At 41.2% G+C, this 22,599-nt stretch overlaps 1 protein-coding gene across 1 annotated transcript; it reads right to left on the bottom strand.

Moving 5' to 3' along the window:
- Nucleotides 1-272: 272 nt before the first annotated feature.
- Nucleotides 273-12,119, bottom strand: LOC129101368 (3-hydroxy-3-methylglutaryl-coenzyme A reductase-like). Its single transcript, XM_054611157.1, is given in 23 exon segments — nucleotides 273-958; nucleotides 1,394-1,549; nucleotides 1,736-1,757; nucleotides 1,760-1,892; nucleotides 1,975-2,115; nucleotides 3,623-3,793; nucleotides 3,904-4,009; nucleotides 4,117-4,274; nucleotides 5,159-5,317; nucleotides 5,404-5,598; nucleotides 6,786-6,889; nucleotides 6,892-6,951; nucleotides 7,036-7,143; nucleotides 7,146-7,288; nucleotides 8,058-8,218; nucleotides 8,298-8,417; nucleotides 8,525-8,631; nucleotides 9,274-9,379; nucleotides 9,478-9,562; nucleotides 9,657-9,744; nucleotides 9,860-9,971; nucleotides 10,821-10,997; nucleotides 11,987-12,119. Coding segments are annotated over 22 exon segments (2,655 nt in total). The 5' UTR covers nucleotides 10,986-10,997; nucleotides 11,987-12,119; the 3' UTR covers nucleotides 273-903.
- Between the last annotated feature and the right edge of the window lie 10,480 nt (nucleotides 12,120-22,599).

Genomic DNA, 22,599 nt, shown 5'->3' with positions numbered 1-22,599 from the left:
GTTTGCGTACAGCGTACGCACACAGAGCTACGTGGAAATTATGCGTAATTAACTTTAAAATGAAGACTGTTTGCATCACCGCACAGTTTCAACATAACTTTGTCTCGATTAAAAAGCACGTATCTTAAACACTGTTCTTCAAAGTCATTTTTCTTTGGTTCTGGAAAACCAATGCAGAGGTGAGTTGAGCCACTGGTTTTATTTCTTTATGGTGATCATACAGTATGAACCCCAACATGGATGGGCTAATGATTTGTTGCATGGTCCCGTTAGCAGTACAGGCACCTGAAGCATTATTTATTCATCCTCCCTCCTTTCTATGAAGGACACACAACCCTGATTTTGTCCTCACCTGTGCAGGAGATGAACTCAGCACTTTAAAGTGAGGCAGTCTCGGTTTTAAAGTGCCTCTTGGATCCAAACAATCAATCATTCATATATTCATTCATGTCTTGCTGTGGTTGAACCTAGCACTCACAACTGGGACTCTATGCACCCTTGTTAGCTTCTCAAACACACCCTGATGAAGTCATCAAATGATGAAGAGTAAAGTCGCAGTCAGCATTCGATTGTGTCCGTGTTTGCAAAGCTGCATTTGGCAACGGGACAGCAGAAATATTTCATTTGAACTCAAAGACATCGTTCTTAAATGTGGGAAATAAAAAAAGACAGTAATTTACTGCTCTGCTTCTAAGACAGAAAATTAATATATATCTTTCATATCCAGCATAGAGATTGGTCAAAAAGACCCTCCAGTGTCTCTTTGAAAGCACTTGAAAGACATCTGAGTTCCGCTGTCTTGGTGAATGATTAGTCCCTCTCACATTGTCCATATTTCCCCGGGCGTATTGCTCCGTCAGGTGACCTGTGATCACTGAAGTAGGCCGGGCTGCCCTCGGGCTCTCAGGAGGCCTTCTCAGTGCACGTTCCTGGAGTCGCCTGTAGGTTCACCTTGGATCTGCAGATGGAAAAGTTAGATCAGTTTCCATCATGCTGTGTGCCAAATACACACTGGTTATACATTACTTATCTTATTAAAGAGTATTTATAGGCTGTAAATGGTATGAAAAGTGTCAAATGCGTATATATGTAGGTGTTCAAACCCGCGTTAGTTTGTATTATCTGGACCACGAGGAACCATAAATAAATGCAACTGGATCACAAGTATTATAATGTAGTCTTAGTTTAGGCACTGTTATTTAAAACCTAAAAGGCAAAAAATAAATTAGCTCAAGCTTGAAATGCTACAATAAGTATATCATTTGTTCCAAGTGATTTGTTGACAGTTTAAAATAAATATTGCTACTATCGCTCCTCCTTTTTTGTCTTTGGCATATCTTTCTGGTGTTTGCGTAAATAAAAAGTCTGTAAGTGGAGGTTCCTTTGCTCTTACCTGTTGTGTGTCATGTGACTCTTGACCAGGTGGCCGGCAGCCAGAGCAGCCATCAGGGAGAGCTCTCCAGCCAGCACGGTGGCGCACACAACCCTGGCCAACTGCCGGGCGTTCTCCCCTGGACAGTCCTGACTGGCTCCCTGCACGCCCAGCATCACACACACACACACACACACACACACACACACACACACACACACACACACACACACACACACACACACACATGAATGAATAAACACTTCAGGAAGCTAGATCAATACATTGTGATACATGAACATTAATTGCGCTCATTCCAACAGGATTTCTGTGTTGTTGTATTTATTATAGTGTATCTGTACCTGAAGGCAGGCTTGCTGGGGGGCAGGCTGGTGCCTCCTCCTACGGTGCCCAGCTCTATGGAGGGCATGGTGCAGGTGATGTAGAGGTCCTCCCCCGTTGGCCCCGACGCCTCCATCAGGGTAATGCAGTTACTGCTGCCCACTGACTGGGCCGGATCCTGTTAGGACACATAGGACACATTAACACAGGAACGCAAGAATACATTGAAATAAAACCGACGGACGATGGAACTACTTTACCTGTCCACAGGCTATATAGATGGCAGCCACCAGGTTGGCAGCGTGTGCGTTGAATCCTCCAATGCTGCCCGCCATGGCTGATCCCACCAGGTTCTTACTGATGTTCACCTCCACCAGAGCCGCTGTCGACGTTTTCAAAACCTGCAGAGCAGCGACAAGCAGTGACATGAGTTTGCAGGTATAGAGTGAACATGAGATAGTGGCAATCTAATGAACCGGGTAAAACGTATACTGAAGGCCAAAGAAACTCTGATACAACTAATTTACATTTTCAGATCAGATCTTCATGCTTTTGTGATATTTTAATTTATTTTAAATGAAGGACGACTGAAAAGGAGTATATTTTGTGTCCCTGGTTTGCTGGTCGTTACACACTGTCTTCAATGTAAAGATGCCCATGCTTTTAACATGAAGTAGATCCAGTATATCCAGTTGAACCTGATGCCAGGGAGGCCTCATGTGTAATGCCAGAGATAGAGACACCTGTCAGCTCTCAGTGCATTCACCGTCTCTCTGTCTGTCTCTGTCTGTCTCTCTCTGTCTCTCTCTCTCTCTCTCTCTCGACTAAACCACTCTTTACACCCACTAGGCTACGTTCTGCGATATTCTTTAAAGGAGCTGGACTACTCTCATAACATGACACTGGCCTGCTGGAACTTTCTGCAATTGAGGCCTTGCTAAGCCGCACTCACAGTGCAACTCAAGCAGTCAGAGCTACCACAGAGCCCACACTGTCACTAACTCCACTCCCATGGATAAATCTCCTTTTTTTAAAATACTTTCAAACGAACTGGACCACGATTGGTGCTATCTGGACTGAGATCACCTATTTGCGTCGGACTAAGGTCTAAGGGGCCGATCACACCGAGGCGCATCGCAATCAGGCGATCAAATGTAAATAACGGGGTAAAAAAGGATTCAATGCAGACATCGAGCTCTTGTGTTTCTCTGCTGTTGAATCAGGAGCTCATGGTAATTAACTATGGCTAATATCAATGTCCACTCTAACTCATCTACCAGAACGAAAACAGGAAGTCAGTGGTAAAGAAGGAAAGCCTGCCACTTGCTTGATTTGATTGGCTGCCTCAGTCAATTTCTATACAAAAATAAGTTTTCACCCTACCTAATGAGTCTTGGTACCTGAATCCTGCATCCTACTATTGTTTTCCTAGGGTATGATATGGTATTCTTATGGTAAAGAAAAACATGTGAACTTTATCTCAGATATTACTGCAGGAAGTTCCATTATATCATATTTTATCAGGAAGTTCCATTATATCATATTTTATTTCTAAAACATAATTTGGGGGATTAACTGGCCACAGACTAGGGCCTTAACGAATGTCTTTTTTTTTTTTTACATTTAAAGCTTTGATAAATGTTAGTTATGGTGCTGTTAGAATGCTGTCAGACCGCCTCGTTAATCTGTGCCTCCCTTTGTGTTTGGCAAGCCGGAAAGCAAACAGCTTTTTGATCATTACAAAAACATTTTTTAAAAGTCTAAATGCAAACAAATATGGATTAATGGAGAATATTTTGTGGGATAAAAACATGTTGTGAATTTTGGAAACGGATTAAATTGGTTTATGCCACTAAAGACCTTAGACAGCCTGTAAACAAACAACAGTAAGCTCCTGGCTCCTCCTACCTCTCTGACCACTTTAGCGGGGATGGTAGCCTCACAGACGGCGGACTTGCCCCTGCCTTCGATCCAGTTGATGGCGGCTGGTTTCTTGTCGGTGCAGAAGTTCCCACTGACAGCCACCACCTGCAGCTCTGGGAAGTGCTCCTGCAGTCTGCTCAGAGCCTGTTCTGTACCCTGCAGGCAGACCAATTATTCTTTAAAACAAGGCCGTTAAGGACATTAGGACTAGATTAAAAGCCCTGGGGGCATGAAACAATACACATTGCTGGTCTTAAAACAGTTACCTTGGAGATCATATTCATCCCCATGGCATCTCCAGTCTTGGAATGAAAGCGGATGTAGAGATTTCTCCCGGCCAGACCAACCAGCAGCTTCTGGAGCCGCGCAAACCTGCAAACAGCAACCACAGGCTCTTTCACACAAATCAACACACACAACGGACACTGAGCCCATACTTTGAATCTTAGTCCTGGAACATGTCAGCTTTCATGGTTTACCTGCTGGTGTTGTCAAAGGCGTCTTTGATGTCCTGAAAGCCGTCCGTGCTCTCCAGCCAGGCCTTGACCTCAGCAGCCTGGCAGGCAGAGGGCAGTTTCACTACGGGTCCACGAGTCATGCTGTCAGCCAGGATACGACAGCTAGCCCCGCCTCCCATCTAATGGCAAATCAGATATAGTACACATAAGCACGTTAAAACAAGAATACATTTGGGATAAATAGAACTTTGTTTTTAGATTAATGCATCCTATAGCAGCTGATCAACAGAGCCCTTCAAACTCATTTGTCATTGTCCTCCATCACACATGACTGTGTTCTGTTCTGATTTCCCTTTCAGACAGAAGAAAGACATACCGTGATTTGTCAGTGTCTCCCATGGCCCAACCTCCAGAGGCACTATTACAGTGTAATGCTGCTTTTGCATTGTGCTAATCAACAGTCATATCTCACAAGAAAGCGGCAAGCTCCGATTCTAAAAAGTGAAGCCAGTGCTGAAGTGCCCTAAACCTGTCGTCCATCTAATGTCCATCAGGGGGCGACTCCTCTGGTTGTATAGAAGTCTCTGAGAAAATGACTCTACTTCTCTCTTGATTTATTCCCTCAGTAATCATTGTAAATATGAGTTTATGGTCTCAATCTCTAGTTTCAAGTCTTCTTCCATACAGCAGGATGTTCATTTAGAGTTAAATAGACCATAAAGCAGAGTATGCTTAAGGGCGGGGCTACTTTATGATTGTCAGGTTGTTACCAAGGTGTTGTCTGGTCCGGAAGTTGTGTTTTTTACAACTTTAACCCTTTCACAGTGTATTTTCATTTCATCTAAGTTAATTGACCCAATTTGTCAACAGTTGTGTAATGTGTCAAAGTTATATCATTTAATATTTCAAGGAATCTGCACTGCTACTACTCCACATCAATAACTGTAAGAAAAATAACTGTCAAAAGTCAAATGTGAATAAAAGGGGCCTCAACTCTCCTCACTCTTTCATTTATTTTGTCCATCCTGGTACTATCTGGGGAAACAATACATTTCACACTCACAGCGATTGCTCGACATCCGCGGTTGGTGCTGGCAACCAAGCAGCCCTCCGTGGTTGCCATGGGTACCTGGAACTGCTTCCCGTCCAGATGCAACGGCCCAGCCACGCCTACTGGTACAGGCATGTAGCCAATCACATTCTCACAGCAGGTGCCTATCACCTGGAGAACAGAAACGGTGTCAAACAGGAAGCAGAGGGCTACACAGAGCACTGCAGGAGGTCCTGTGTGTTTGTGTGAGTCTTCACCTTGGAGTAGTCGTAGTCGGCGTATGGCAGGGTGGACAGAGCAGAAGGGGAGGGAAGTTTGGCAGAGATCATCTGTCTTCGTATGGCCACTCCTCTCTCTGGTCTCTCCATGATGGCCTCCAGTTTGTATGCAGGGATGTGTTTGGTGTTGACCAGCTGCATCACCTCGGCGTCACTCAGGAAACGAGCTCCCAGCTGCAGGAGGAAGACATGAAGTGAATTACTTTGACTTAGAATTGCTAGTGATTGTAAAAAATCTTCATGTTTTTGTATCAGAATACAACCATTTTCTTCCTCTAATACAAAATATAATTTGTGCTTACGTTACGTGAGCTAGTGCCAAACAATAATATCACGAAATCCATCCATTAGTGGTGTAACGGATCCCCTCTTAGGGTTCGGCCGAGGAACCGCGGATTAATTTTACAGTTTAATGTTAACCACTGCAGTGTGAAATAAAGTTTTACTTACAATCGTTATCCGCCAATAGTCAGTAAATATATCAGGACATCGGTATTCATGCTTTTTTAGTCGGCAATCTCTTATAATGTTACATTGTAAACAACCGATCCAGGTTTAAATTGACAGGAGGAGAACGAAGGTTCCGTTCAGTTACATTATGATGTGTTCAGGCTCTGTTCAGTGAAAATGAATATTGGGCAAAGGTAAATTAAAACGTTATCATTATGTGTTCACATGTAATCTCGTAAAATGTAATGTTGGTAAAAAACTTGAACATATCCTGTTGTTTGAAGGAGTTGAGTTATAAGATCTGTTACACCACTACCATCCATCAATCAATCTCCAGCCTCTACTGACAAGGGTGGTGTGTGTGGAGCCAAAGTCCTCCACAGCTCTGAATCGCGGTACATTCTAAACCTGCCCACTTTTTAGCGGTCCAATCAAATGTAAAGGAATTGATTTAAATCCCTCTCATTACTGCAAAGTGGAGCTGTCCCAGGCAATTATACGCAGCGGAGGAGATTGATAGACAGACAGGTCATTTTGATGAGCTATCGCTGTAATTAGTTTGATGTGATATCAGCCCATTTTGCGGCAGTTTTCATTTGATAAACCTCCACGTCTCGTCTTAAAAAAGCTGTGAGCTGAGTGGATGTGAGCCCACACTGGAGCCAGCTGATCCCTGCAAGTGTCTTTTCTATTGGTGTCACGCTCTAATTGGCTCATTCTGGAAGAGAGAGTGGAGTGACTAAGCTCATTACAACATAGTTAAATCACACACAACTGCCTCGGAAGTCTGTAGTCACATTGGTGGAATGTGGCTCCACGACTCAAACGAGACACCTTAGGGAGCTGGGAGGTGGGCCAGGGGCGATGTAACCATTCAGGTTAGCCGAGTTATCAGCTGTGTGATGTCTCACCTCAGGGTTGTTGAGGATGGCCACACATTCGTCCAGGTCTCTGGGCTTTGGGGGGAGGCTTGGCTGAACTGTCGCGGACTTAAGCTCCTCCTCCTCTTCCCCGCCACGAAGAAGCTCTTTGGCCGGGGATCAGCGGCCGGGGTGGACAAGGGTCGGATAACCTCATCTAGGGAAACAAGGCAGCGTTGAAAACCACAGCGCTACACGAGTCCATCTGCTACGGCATCATCACCGTCATCATCAGACGCACCTCTCTCTGGCTTGTTGGTGGGTGCCGGGGCTGCAACGCTCTGGGTGGGGGCGAGGGGGCGGGGAGGGCACGGCTCCTTCCTGCAGCAGGCCTCAGTGGGTCGTCGGGGGTCAGGGCGGGGGCGGACATGGTGATGGGGTTCTTCAGCGACAGAGTGGACTCCATCTCGGTCTGCTCAAAGAAGATGTACTTGATAGCCAGCAGCAGGGCCAAGGCCAGACAGATCACCTGCTCTATGTCCATGGTTAGCATCCTGCGGAGGGGGGGGGGCACAATAACCAATAAGTCGTTTTAGAAGTGATTTCAGAGGCAAACACTGGCCTTGGTCTCTCACCTTAAATATACTCTTTGATATACACATTATTGACACTATTGTCTTTTGTTAACACAACTTAAAGTTCTCTGTATTTTAGCAACATGTGCCATTTCCAGACATCATGGAAATAATTTCGATAATAAAGTGGCATCAAAGGATCATGAAATATAAGAGGTAGCTAAATTGCTGTCATTGTTATGTCGATTAAGTTTATACTTGGTACAACAAGTGTCGCTGGATTCTTTTACCTCTTCTTACTTCCCATCCTGATATACAGTCTCCACTTCTCATGAGCTTAATTGCATCTTGTAGATGCATAAAACAGACTGTGTATTAGATAATGTAGCCAGAGTGACGTCACCCATTGGTATGATGACTACAGTTCTGAATAAGGTTACAATTAGTCTTCATGAACTGAAAAATACACTGTGAAAGGGTTAAAGTTGTAAGACGAAAACATGGACATCTCCCAGACAGGACACTGCTGTGGTAGCGACCTGTCAATCACAAGGTAGCCCCGCCTTAAAGCATACTCTGCTTTATGATCTAAATGGACCATCATTAACTCAGGTTTACAATGTTTACTGAGGGAATAAATCAAGAGAGAAGTAGGGTCATTTTCTCATAGACTTCTAAGTAAAGACACCCACGACAAATGCTCCAAAGCGCTGCAGGAAAGGCAAGGTAAACAAATTGCTAGCCTCACCTGGTGAGGTAGAAGTGCCACAGCGGTCTTTCAGGCTCGATCCTCCTGGGTGAGAGGTGGTCCAGCTCCATGCCGACCTGCGGGACGCCCAGTGTGGTGTTGATGGACAAGGGCTCGGCGATCCAGCGGCTGTGGGCGTGAACCATCACCAGGCCCAGAGACTGAACACAGCGCAGAGATGAGAAATCACATTTGTTTAAATGAAAAACAAAGAAACAAATAAAGCAAGAGAGTCGTTACCATGATCATCTTGACTCTCTGGGTCACGGGGTTGGGTTTGTTGTCCTCCTCCTCCTCCATGACTCTGGAGAAGTGGCTCAGCTGCCAGATTGGATGGCCCTCCTGATTCTCGCGGGACAACTGCAGGAGCAAACGCAACACGGTCAATCACACCGATATAGACACACACAAACATATATACACACAAACATATATAACATATATATAAAGAAAAACTTCGCCCTTACCTCCAGCACCAGTGAGACACAGGCAGGGAAGAAAGTCATGAACACAAAGTAGTTGGCCAAGACAGACATGCAGCCAAAGCAGCACATGATTTCCAACTGTCGCACACCTGAAAGACACAAGAGAGATATTCAGGCATCATGACTCACATGGGAGGTGGCAGCCACATCACCAGAATCACCAGATCACAAAGCCACTGCTCAGAAACTGTATACGGTGAAAAGATGCTCTCAAAGTGCTGTACCAGTGTTGTAACTCATGTTTTAATGACAACAAAATGAGGCAATCCTAAGGAGCTTTACAGGTCCTCAAAACCCCCAAGAAGCATGTTATATTTAAAAGAAAGCGTCAAAATTATACTGGTTATTATAGACAGAAAAACATTATCATATCATCTATTTATTGTTACACAAAATATCAAAATAATTCAACTTGTGATTTTTTTTCTCTTTTTAAGATTAATGGCATTATAACTGTGTTATACTACACAAAATACATTTAGAGTTCTCTCTACTTCTAGCCATGATTGTGTTCTGTTTCTGTTTCCATAGAGGTGCAGGACTTATATATTGCAGTGAAAAACAAAATGAAAGTGAGTAAATGTGACAGGAGAAAAATATGCCCTGAAACTGCTTTGGGTTCAGAGGATTAAACATTAACTTAACAGTGTCATTGTTCTGTCTGCTTGAAACACCCGACAGTGATGTCATGGTGTAATGACGCAGGGAAAACACCCAATGAAGGCAAGTACCTGACATTGTTCCCACTCCGATCACTAAGCACTCCACCAGGGCGTCCAGAGTGAAGGTAGGTCCCAGTACCGCCATGCCACGGGCGATGTTGTCCCTCACTTCATCCTGAAAAAGGTTGCAGCACAAGAAACCAGTCAGGGCTACTATTGAATTTCATTTCAAATTTATGCAATATGATGAGTGAATATTTTGCTTCTTCATACCTGAGAACTGGAGCTCAAGGCGTACTTGGCGAGGGCGCATGCTTTGGAGAGGTCGATGAGAAGCAGGAAGAACGGCAATGCCTCGCTGGAGAACAGAACAGAGCAGAGCAATGAACTGGAGTTCTTTAACAGAGATTCTGGTGAGAAAAGGACAATATGCATGCAGAGTGCGCCCTTACTTGAGGCCAGTGAGCTCTTTGTCAAGGAAGTGAATGACCACCGTGCTGAATACGAAGCTGGAGAATATGGTGAAAAGGCCGGCGATGCCTGCAAGAGAGTAAATCAGGTGTATTTTAGATACATCTAGCTAGCTATAGCGAGAAGATCACCGGCATCACCTTTGACAGCTTATAAACCTCTTATGTGCCAGTCAATATCTTACCTAAAATATATTTGGACCCCAGTTGTCTCAAGTTCTGGAACTGGAAGTAAATATAGACAATGGCGATGCAACGTGTGATGGTAAGGATGATGATGTCACTGCTCAGGATTTGCTGTAAAAAAGAGAGGAAACTCTGATCAGTGGCAAGGTCACAGATATTTATTAGAAATGTATGGTCAGGGATAATGACCAATGGAAGACTAGTTGGACATATTTGGAAATATACTTATACACTTTCTTGCTCAGACTTAGAAGTTCCAATTGATACCACTCTCGTGTCGATGCGCTAAAGCTGGTTAGCTTAGCTTAGCACAAAGTCTGAAAGTAACAGTGTGTGGCAGCTAGCGGTGTGGTTGCAGATTCCAACCGATTGAACAACCCCCCCGGTCGCTACTCCCCTTCCAAGACTGCAGTAAAGACACTCGGGGATAAGGTGCCTGATGAGAAGTCAGGGGATTACCAAAAAACATGGAAACATCCTTCAATGTCTGCACCAAGTTTCATGTTAATCCATCCCATAGTTGTTGAGATATTTCGGTCTGACTTTCTTTACTTTTTTCTTGACTTTATGGCTCTACCGCTGCTCTAATAGAGATAAGGGTACTATATCAGAGCTGTGAGGCTATTAGAATAACTTGTTTTTCTTAGTTATTCTATATTGTTTTATTTTTTCCCTCATATGTTGCTTTATCGCTCAAGGTTGTATTGCTTTTTTACTATTTTAAATAGTTTTTATCATATTGTTTGTCTTCACTTTCTACCTTGTAAAGCACTTTGTAACCTTTGTATTGAAAATTGCTATACAAATAAAGTTTATTATTATTATGATATACTGTCAGTGTGACATATAATCTGTTGGAGGAAGAGTCCTGAGGCTTTTTTTAAACTAGGTCGGTGTCCTACTTTACATTGTGTGGTGGTTACACTACCACAGATAACAGACATCCTCTCGTCCACTCACCTCGTCCGTTTTGGGGCAGTCGAAGTTCCAGCCGCAGATCTGGTCGTTACCGGTGAACATGTTCATGGACATCATACAGATGGTGAGGGTGACTGTGCCCACGATCACCTCCCAGGGGTGGGAGGCCACCAGGAGGCCGTGCATGCGGAACAGACCGGTCAGCATGGTGCAACAGAGCTACATAAATAACCCAAGAAGAGTAATGACAACAAGTCAGTGATCATGGTAAACACAGCCACAATGGAAACGAAAAATAAATTCTACTCTACTATAGATTTTCTCCAGTGTTTCCATTTTATGCCATTTTACACTTTTAATTTCTTCCACATATATTATGTTGGAGAGTTGTTTTAATTTTGTGATTTTCCAGAAACTGAATGACAAACCAGATTGTCATTTCAAATTGGTGCTATTTTTTTTATAGTTTGTGGTGGTTGAAAACCTGTGAAACACAGCTGTGACAGACAAAAGACAACTATTTTGCAGACACATACCAGGATGAATATGTCACACAGCTAAAAAGCAGACTAGTTAGGCATCTTGCCAAAGCGGTAAAATTATTTCCAAAAGGTTTTGATTCAAGGAATGGCCAAAGAAGGAGCACAAATCTAAACCAATTTTAAAAATCATTGTATTAACTATTTAGAAAGAAAAATATATATATTTTAAATTCGTGAATTCAACTCAGAGGACTGGAATAATTCATGGTTGGTTGCCTACATTTCATTAATGTTAAAGGGGAATTTTCAATCTCCCCAAATCCAACAGATTAAAGCTCATTTGGGTATTAAAAAACAGATATTGATTGAACTTTCCAATGCCATGGAAATAACATTGGAATTAATGATTTAAGGTGGTGCTCCCCTTTAACTTTATTGCCAATAATATAAGGGTTAATATTTATTACCCATAAATTCGTCAATAATGAATGCTGCAAATCGTTCATACTGTTAAAAATAAAAGCATGTATTTTGTATCTCCTGTAAGCTAGCGGGTCAAAGCCACCCTGTCCAATCTATCAATGCTTACTGCGTTAGCGGAGCGGCTTTGTTGCGGCTATACACTTTCATTTTGACGTAAACTACCGGCTAACGTCAACGTTACAGGCCTATTCTCAACAGACATTCAAAGATAATATTGAAATGAAACGTTAAACTTGACTTTACCTTGAGCTGCTAGGGGAATGGAAACGGAGAGAGAGAGAGAGTTACGGTGGTGACGAGGTTTCCAGCCTCCCGGTGTTGAAGCACAGACCCACGGAGGAGCGCTCCCCTGCAGCTCACTAGGGCAGATGGAACGATGGCACGCTACGACATCATCCGACACGTCAGCCAATCACGTCGGTCACCTGCTTCGCGAGCGCATTGCCCACGCCCCGTTTCCTAGGCGACAGCAGCAACGGGGCGTGGCCAGAGCGAGGACGCCTGATCTCGCCACTACATACTCTCAGAAGGTTGCACAGTGAGCCTATAGCATTTGAGGGAGTGGGTTAGTTCCTGAAATATTGCTGCCTTATTGATCAGTAGTTTAACATAAATTGACAACAGCGCTGACGTTTATTTTGTTTTTGTGTCTTATTTATTCTATTGCACTTTTGTCACGTTAAATCGCAGCTGGCCTATTCAGTTAATTAGGCTGTAACCCTTTTCACGTTACATCAAACTTTGCAAAATTGTGTTTTGGCCAAAACTTTTTTTCATACAAATTGAGGAATATGGATATGGAATAGAGGTATGGATAATAAAGGAACATGAGGTGTGCTGGTGTTCAATGCAGAAACCTAGGCCTGTTTTCTTCTTGTGAATGCAAAGCTGTTTCTAAGACAGAAAATATATTCAATAATGGAACTAGTCCTACTGGTATTTTACTTTGGCTCCGTTTTGACATGTTGAAGTTGCATCATCATGATTTAGCTTAATTTTCCAGATTGGACTACATATTTTTGAATAGAGCCTACGTTATACATTGTCATAACACCTATATGCACATTTTGTTTACTGCACTTATCCTATTCGTAGTAGTTTGTAGCACTTACTATATTCGTATTAGTCTGTTGCAATTATTGTTTTCGTAGTAAATTGCCTCTGCACTATACTTTTGCTCTGGTTTATGCTTTAAGATGCTTGTTTAAGAAAGGAGATGCACTTATGACTTCTGGTGACTAGTAGTTCTCTTGAATACCTATGTTGAATACACTTCCTGTAAGTCGCTTTGGATAAAAGCGTCTGCTAAATGACTGTAATGTAATGTAATGTAATGTAATTTTAACTGCTCAAAGCTCCGAAGAAATTAGCTTTAAAAAATACATTTTGACATTTAAATGGGATTCTCCCCAACATTTATTGGAAGTCGCCTGTTCACGAGTTTCATGGTCATTCCGTTTTATTCTTTCAAGGCTTCAAGAGGCTGATAAAAATCTGAGTGACTCAGGTTCAAGGCTGAACCAATTGTTCAGTAACTACAGCTGATCCACCAACAAAGTGGCCCCTGCCCTTTTCAAAGTCTGTACACATGAAGGATTAGAACCGTAGCCCACCCCACTGGATGGACCAAAGAAACATAACGTACTTTTATTTATTAATTTGATTAAATATCCCTGTTAAAATATAAACAAATAGACACAGATTGTGACTGAATCAATCATATTTGCAGCCTATTGCTGCTCAATTTTTGGTAAGGTGATGTCCCTGCTGTTTGACTACAAATGAAAGTAATGATGTTTTTCTTATATTTGCTTGTTGCCTAAGGATGGTCTGTCTGACTGTCTGTCCATCACCATGGTCTATTCCACAGTAACATACACACGTGGACAAAATTGTTGGAACCCTTCCGTTAAAGAAAGAAAAACCCACAATGGTCACTGAAATAACTTGAAACTGACAAAAGTAATAATAAATAAAAATTTACTGAAAATTAACTAATGAAAATCAGACATTGCTTTTGAATTGTGGTTCAACAGAATCATTTAAAAAAACAAACTAATGAAAATGGCCTGGACAAAAATGATGGTACCCTTAACTTAATATTTTGTTGCACAAGCTTTTGAGGCAATCACTGCAATCAAGCGATTTCTGTAACTCTCAATGAGACTTCTGCACCTGTCAACAGGTATTTTGGCCCACTCCTCGTGAGCAAACTGCTCCAGCTGTCTCAGGTTTGAAGGGTGCCTTCTCCAGACTGCATGTTTCAGCTCCTTCCACAGATGTTCAATAGGATTTAGATCAGGGCTCATAGAAGGCCACTTCAGAATAGTCCAATGTTTTGCTCTGAGCCATTCTTGGGTGTTTTTAGCTGTGTGTTTTGGGTCATTATCCTGTTGGAGGACCCATGACCTGCGACTGAGACCAAGCTTTCTGACACTGGGCAGCACATTCCGTTCCAGAATGCCTTGATAGTCTTGAGATGTCATTGTACCCTGCACAGATTCAAGACACCCTGTGCCAGATGTAGCAAAGCAGCCCCAGAACATAACCGAGCCTCCTCCATGTTTCACAGTAGGTACAGTGTTATTTTCTTTGTATGCTTCATTTTTGCATCTGTGAACATAGAGCTGATGTAACTTGCCAAAAAGCTCAATTTTTGTCTCATCTGTCCAAAGGACATTCTCCCAGAAGCTTCGTGGCTTGTCAATATGCATTTTGTCAAATTCCAGTCTCGCTTTTTTATGATTTGCTTTCAACAGTGGTGTCCTCCTCGGTCGTCTTCCATGAAGTCCACTTTGGCTCAAACAGCGACGGATGGTGCGATCTGACACTGATGGACCTTGACCTTTGAGTTCACCTCTAATCTCTTTGGAAGTTGTTCTGGGCTCTTTGGTTACCATTCGTATTATCCGTCTCTTCATTTTGTCATCAATTTTCCTCTTGCGGCCACATCCAGGGAGGTTGGCTTTCTGTGGTCCATGTTCAGTGTGGTACAAACCATGATACCAAACAGCACAGTGACTACTTTTCACCCTTTAAACAGGCAGACTGACTGATTACAAGTTTGAAGACACCTGTGCTCATCCAGGCTCTGGTCATCTCCCGCCTGGACTACTGCAACTCACTACTTGCTGGAGCCCGGCGTCGGCCATCAGACCTCTGGAGCTTGTCCAGAAAGCTGCAGCACGTCTGGTGTTCAATCGCCCCAAGTTCTCTCACACAACTTCCCTTCTCCGTTCCCTACACTGGCTCCCTGTAAGAGCTCGCATCCAGTTTAAGACTCTGGTGCTAGCCTACAGGGCAGTGAAAGGAACAGCTCCTTCCTATCTCCAGGCCATGGTCAAGCCCTACACCCCTGCCCGACCACTTCGCTCTGCTGCCTCGGGGCGACTGGTTGCCCCGTCGCTCAGAGGTCCCTGCGGCCGATCCACCCGGTCACAGCTTTTTTCTGTCCTGGCCCCTCAGTGGTGGAATGAACTCCCCACTGACGTCAGGACAGCAGAGTCGCTGCCCATCTTTAGGCGCAGGCTGAAAGCCTTCCTCGTAGCACTTATGGCACTCGTATTAGTTGCTGCACTTACTGTATTCGTATCAGTTCGCTGCACTTATTGAATTTGTATTTGCTTACTGCACTTATCCTATTCGTAGTAGTTTGTAGCACTTACTATATTCGGATTAGTCTGTTGCAATTACTGTTTTCGTAGTAATCTGCCTCTGCACTATACTTTTGCTCTGGCTTATACTTTGAGATGCTTGTTTAAGAAAGGAGATGCACTTATGACTTCTGGTGACTAGTAGTTCTCTTGAATACCTATGTTGAATACACTTCCTGTAAGTCGCTTTGGATAAAAGCGTCTGCTAAATGACTGTAATGTAATGTAATGTAATGTAATGTGATGCTAATTAGAGGACACACCTTAGTTTAACATGTCCTTATGGTCTAATTATTTTCAATCTTTTCTAGGGGTACCATCATTTTTGTCCAGGCCATTTTCATTAGTTTGTTTTTTAAAATGATTCTGTTGAACCACAATTCAAAAGCAATGTCTGATTTTTGTTAGTTAATTTTCAATATTTTTTTTATTTATTATTACTTTAGTCAGTTTCAAGTTATTTCAGTGACCATTGTGGGTTTTTCTTTCTTTAAAGGAAGGGTACCAACAATTTTGTCCACGTGTGTATCATCTTAACTATTAGACTGACGTGATTAATGGGATGAGGATTGGATTTGCTGTGTATACTGACATTTCCAAGAGGACGGCTCCTAAGATTCTACTTCTACTCTGGTGCCACCATCAGGACAAAAGTTATTCCCTCTGATAAGCAGTTTGGTCCACAACAGCATGAGAGTGTCAATACTCAGTGTGTTCCATCTGTGATGACAAAGACTTGAGACAGGGAAAGTTTTTTCTCTTAAGGGATGAAAGGAAATACCACTAAAGCCTCCTCATCTTCAAAGTACATAATTACAATACATGCATTGAATTGAAGGTTTTAGAGTTTCCAGATAACTGCAGTGCATGTTGTCGCGTTCACTGATTTATCTGATTTCTCCCTGGTTTCTTGTATGCATGTGCAACTGAGTCAATAAGTACATGACTCAATAGGTTATTTAAACAAAATGTTGAAATACTTCACTGATTAAATGTCTTTACTTCTTCTCCACCACAACAGTAGGCTGGACTAAACTTCCACTATCTCTAGAACTCTTTGAAGCAGATTGTGCAGAAATGGCATGCATGTACTGTAGTTATATATATTATAAATATTCAACAATATTTTCCTTGCGCAAAGTTTTTATGTTGGTTCTTTTATAGGATGGATATTGTATTTGCACCTTCGGAGGATCACAATGGAGATAGGCCTATGTAGCTTTATTGTGTAATGTAAATAAACACAATCAGGTCAAGAAGTATTACATGCATTTTAATGATATTCAACTAAATCTATTCAGGCCTATACCTACCTATTTCAGAGCTTGGCATATATTTAACTTTTTACTCCGCCACGTTTGTTTCAGATGTTATAAAACCCTACAAAAAACAATATAATACAAGCTTATAGGTTATAGTAGTTTACTGTGTGATGCAGCCTAGTTGAAATTAGCTTGTTTATCAGTTAAAGTAGTAAAATGCATCAGAAATAATCCCAAAATGTTGTAGATAATATGATCACACTGACAGGGGCCATTTTACTTTTACTATTGATACTTTACAGTAAGTACAATAAACTGCCAATACTTCCGTCGGCATATTTAAGATTGTATACAAGACTGACATTTTTTTAACTAACACATGTGCGTTTCGTGTTGTCATTTTTATCCACATATTTAGACATTATGATCTCATGTTCCTCTGTTTACTGTAATGTATGATATTCAGAAAAGCCTACAGAGACAGCATCAGTGGGGGTGCGTTACTTTGTATTGTATTTTCGCGCCACAGAAATGGCATCATGGCTACACCCCCTTAAACTTTGAGTCTGTCACTTCTGAAGAAGAGGAAGAAAAGATATCGATATCTAACCTTATTTGGACAGGTAACAACTGACCTTGACACAATATCTGTTATGGAGGTAATTATGTGTAAAGCCCGAGTTTCTCTGTCGTTGTTCTCCATTATTAACGTGAAGCTAGCTCACTAGCATGAAACCAATAGCATTTGTTACATCCGGCTAAAGCTAGGCTAAGCATACAAAACGTTTATTTCATGGTTAGGAGGCTAAGAGAAAGTAGCAGACGGTTACATTAGTTACTGCCAAACACATTGTGACTCTAAGAGAAAAAATTGCTTCAAAGGTTTTATCACATTGGGACACAATTTGTCTTTGAAAACGTGTCTTTATTCCAGCCCACTGTAGCCTCCTGTATCTGCGACCAGATATGATTGACTGAGAAATGGGTGGAGGGCCTATGTGCCTATGTGAGTGATGGCTCCGTCATTGACATCAGAGAGGTTGGGAAGCGGTGTGTTTATGGGACAACCTGTTCTTGTTGTGTACGGAGAGCAAACAGGGAGGAGCAGTGGATTGTGTTATGATAGATTTATGCTTTTGTGCTTTTAACAATCATTTTTTCCCCACTGTTTATCCAGTACCAAAGCATGTGTTGCATCATAGATTGGCGTAACACCAGTTAGGTTTCCGTGTTAATACTCACATAACGTAAAAACCTACCACAAGCTTTTTAAAAAGCACAATTTAAAAGAGATTTTCTTTGTTAATGAAATATATATTTGGATGAATAAATATGTATATTGTTATGAGACAGTTGGCCCCTGAACACTTGTGCAAAAAGTTAAATAAAGCCTCCAGCCCCAGCAGATCCACACTGACAGCTTCTCTCTCAACAGATTCATTTCAATATAAATACCACTATGTGATGCTGCACAAAATCTAATGCACAACAATAAAAAACCCTGATACATGAAACATTTCCTTAAGGCAGAGCCATTCTGCTGTCAGACATTTGAATGTCTTTACTAGTTTTAATGTAGGCTTACAACAGCCTGTGTAGCTTTATTATAAGGGAGAAGTTTACTAAAATGGAAGACTGTACTTCATATCCTTACTCAGCACAGATCCTCCATATACTACGGTTTACTGTTGTCATTATACAATCCTGGATTGCACGATGGAATGTAGTTACAGCCCCCTCCAAGTTACGTTCACAGAAAATGAATAAACAGATATTCAAATATTGAAATTATAAATAAATATATACAATAAAGCAATAAAATAGATCAAAATCTAAAAGCAGCACTCAAGTAAACAAAATGAAGGAAAAGTTAATTAAATTGACAAGGAATATATAACAATAAATCATATATATATATATATAAATGTAATATTAATTATTTAATAATTGATTTTGTTTTATGAAATTATTGCATTATTCAATTACTATGACTATTGCATAATACATTACATATATAATTTAATATTAATGTATTGATTAATACAATTATGCATTATTCAATTACTATCTATAATGCATAATTAATTTGTTAGTATTTCTTGTAAACGCGTTATTATTAAAGCATTTCAGGGGTGATTAAAACATGCTCATCTGGGAGCAATGCACACAAAAATGAGATCAAATTCAAAGCTTTAAAACGAAAATATTTCAGGGAATCCTATTAGCATTGCTATTTTTAATTGCTGTGCTGTAATCACGGAACAAGTCTCTGTTCTGCAGGTGTGGAGGCTAAAGGAGAAGTGCAACACAAATATGCTTTTTGACCACCAGGTGGGTCTCATGTTTCAGTGCAGCTGCAGATGGTGACAACATAATGCATACGTTCTGTTAAGGTTAATAAATGAGTCCATGGACACTTTATATGTAATCAGTTTATACACTGATAGTGAATTTAATTATTTTTTTTGGGAGAGTCAAAAATATACAACACCTTTCAAGACAGCTGCAATAAAAAAATGTAACTGAAATTTAGCACGGCAATGGTACTTCCTCTCCCTCCAGTGGCTGTCCAATAGCTTAACACTTAAATAGATGCTGTAGATGCCATTACAATTGTTTCTGAGCTACAACACAAACATTTCTATTATGAATGCAGAGGAGTGCAGTATTTATTTACTTCACCCCCATTATGATGTAACAATATTTACAAGTTACTTTCACGGGAGACAATAATTGAACAACAAATGGAAGTTGTGAAAACAGAATACCAAGGCAGTGAGCAGCACTGAAGGCCTGTGTTAGCCACGCAAAGCCTTAATGATGTTGGGAACGCAGGAATGCGCAGGTCTGGTTATATTCAAATATTTAAAAGATAGTTATCAGTATCAATAAAATATTACATAATTCAATGATCAACTTATGTTGATAATGACGGAGCATCTATATCATGTAGGTGCAGTTGCTCAAAAGGTCATTAAAATGGCTAACATAAGTAATTTTATAATTATCTAACATTTATTATTATAATGATTAGTAAGCTTTTATTACATTAAAGCAACTCGTGGGCTAAAATGATATTATTGTAGTCTCATTAGTGTAGTCTCAATAAATGATTATACTGAAATTGATAACTATAACCAATAATTACCATATCAAAAGCTAGTAAGTTGAAGGATTTTGTAGTTCTCGACCTAGCAGAGGTTTGCAGTATTCATCCTTAAGCGACATTAAACAGGTCAGCAAGTATTTTCTTCCACAAACTATTTTAAAAATAATAAAAGGTGAATCGCACAATATTCATTGAACTCAACAAACCATAGAGAGCGTGTGTGTGTGTGTTTCTTTGTTCTGCTTGGTTTGTTAATCAAATCAATACATGTGCAACTGCAAAGTTAAACGTTCCCCTGCTTGGCCTTGTGCTGTTACGCTGTGCCATTGCCCAATTTACTGTACTTTGTGCCAATTTTCCAGACTGAGGGAAACTGGTTGCTTCATTCTTTTGTTCTGAACTTGTCAAGTTGCCAAGTTTTTGTTCTGAACTTGGCTTCGTTTATAATGTTATTTTACCTTCAGCCCATAGGCTCTATAGCTTCGCTAAACTTGTTTACTATGAGTTAGATGTGCACACTTAGCTTACCAATGTGGGACGTTGCTGCAAGAGAAGAGTCTGATGCGTCTGCTCCATTCAGACTGCACGGTGGTCAAAAGGAAGGAGCTGACCTCTGCTGCTCCTTCAGCACAGCACAGTCCTTTTAAGAATGCAATGGAAAGTGATGGGTGTTTTTGTTAGCAGGACTTTTTTGTTGGGCATCAAACAGAATCTTTTCTTGGGGTTTGGGCAGAATAGCTTTTGAATAATCTGGACGTACCTTCAAAGTGTCATTATCTGACTGTCACCTCTGTGTGTGTCTATATGTCTTCCAGAGACGTTCCGGAGATGACTGACAGCTGTGATCAGGAGCATGAGAGGAATGGAGATGCGTCGACCTCGGATGACGACTCCGTCAGCTTGTTGTGCGATCATAAAGCCTGGCAAAGCAACGGGGTGGCTGAGGACATGGAGATCGGTGATTTAGATTCACAATTTGGCAACAAAGAGCAGAACAAGGAGGCGGGGATGGAGATCAATCGACTCAAACCGCCTGAGTCAGGGATATCCAGCTGGGCCCAGTCTGCAGCAGGCCGTGCTCATTCTACATCTCAATCAGGTAATTGTAAGTTATAAACTACTGAAACATCCATTTACAGCAGCGTATGGCTGCCAACAAGGCAATCTCTGCAGTTTCTTAAAACTCATTTAATTCATTCATTTTTACAAGATTCTTCCTAAAGTGATAACAAGATTTTTTCACATTATTATGACATATTTCTCCTTACTACTCAATACCTTGTTGCTCAACACCATATGGAAGATTGTTGTTATAATAACAAACTGACTTATGTTATAACAGGAACTTTGTTTTAATGAGATATGTTGTTTAAGTGAAACAATGAGAACGTTTAGTGATGTGACAAGAAAAAGTAATGTGTTGTTTCATAAAGTCGTTTCTTGTAAAAACGGAATCATTTTGCATCCAGTAATAATAAGAAAGTCACAGTCACATGTGTCCAGTAATTGAAAGGACCTTACCCTCTGATTTGTCATGTCTTCACATTTATTTAGCGAATCTTGATTTTTTTACTCTTATTCGTCAGCAGCAAAGGTCTTACAATGTGTGAAAATCCCCAACAAGATGAAACTCAAAAGGAGGAATGCAAAGGGAGAGACCCTTCTACACATAGCATGCAAGAGAGAAGACCTGGCTCAAGTCAAAGCCCTTATTCAGGCCGGGATCAGTATCAACACAGAGGACTACGCAGGTTTGTCACAGCTTACACACATGTTCATTTTCTCTCGCATCATTTCGGTGTTCTGACATATCCTGTACTTACGAAACAATAATTAACACAAAAAGCCACTGTCATCAGTAAATGTTGACTTGACTTGTCAGGCTGGACGGCTCTCCACGAGGCCTCAGCTGTGGGAGCCGAGGCGGTGGTTAAGGAGCTGCTGAAGGCTGGAGCTAATGTTCACGCTAGAAGCTTTGATGGCATCACGCCGCTGCATGACGCTGTTTACTCTAGAAAATATCAGGTGACGGAGGAACTCTGAATGAAACTTTAAGATGCTGAGTATAATTTTCAGTAACTCTTTCCACCTGTCCACAGAGAACCAAAGCCCTGGCATCGCTTTCAGACTAGCCAAGCTCTGGTGACTCACTGTTATCTCGTCTTCCATAAAACCCATCCATGGGGTTTACAAAGACAGAGAAGAATTCGGATCCTCATGTAACAGTCCCTTTTCTTTCCTTGTGTTTATCTTTGCCTCTTTTCTCTTTCTATTTTTTGGGATGGACATATTTGCATTCCTATATACTAACAGTATAAGCGATGTCAAACCAGGACTCCTCTTAGAGCACAGTCTCATATATTACAACGATGCAATGTGTCCTAAACTTGCATTCTCTCTACTGACCAGCAGGGGTCGACTCTACTTCTCTCTTGATTTATTCCCTCAGTAAACATTGTAAACATGAGTTTATAGTCTCAATCTCTAGTTAGAGTCAAATAAACCATAAAGCAGGGTATGCTTTTTTTGCATTGTTTGGTTATGAAAACTGTTATTTCAAATGGCTCTTATAATATACTCAGTACATTTTCAGACAATATTTATACTGATATATTAAAAGGACTAGTCAGACTAGTCGACCAGTATAAGTTTAAACTCCTCTGTAAACATCATGGAAATCAGTCGTTAGGAACGTCTGTTAGAATACAACCATTGAGATTATCTGCCATATCATTATCATAGCTGCTAAAACCGCAGCACTGAACATAGTAAAGGGCACGGACAGATGGATAACGTGTTATGTAACATGTTAATGCGCTTTGAATGCAAAGT

The sequence above is a fragment of the Anoplopoma fimbria genome, chromosome 13, assembly GCF_027596085.1.
Source record: "Anoplopoma fimbria isolate UVic2021 breed Golden Eagle Sablefish chromosome 13, Afim_UVic_2022, whole genome shotgun sequence".
In the NCBI taxonomy this organism is placed as follows: domain Eukaryota; kingdom Metazoa; phylum Chordata; class Actinopteri; order Perciformes; family Anoplopomatidae; genus Anoplopoma; species Anoplopoma fimbria.
The sequence above is the reverse complement of the archived record's forward strand: the minus strand, read 5'-3'. Positions and strand labels throughout refer to the sequence as shown.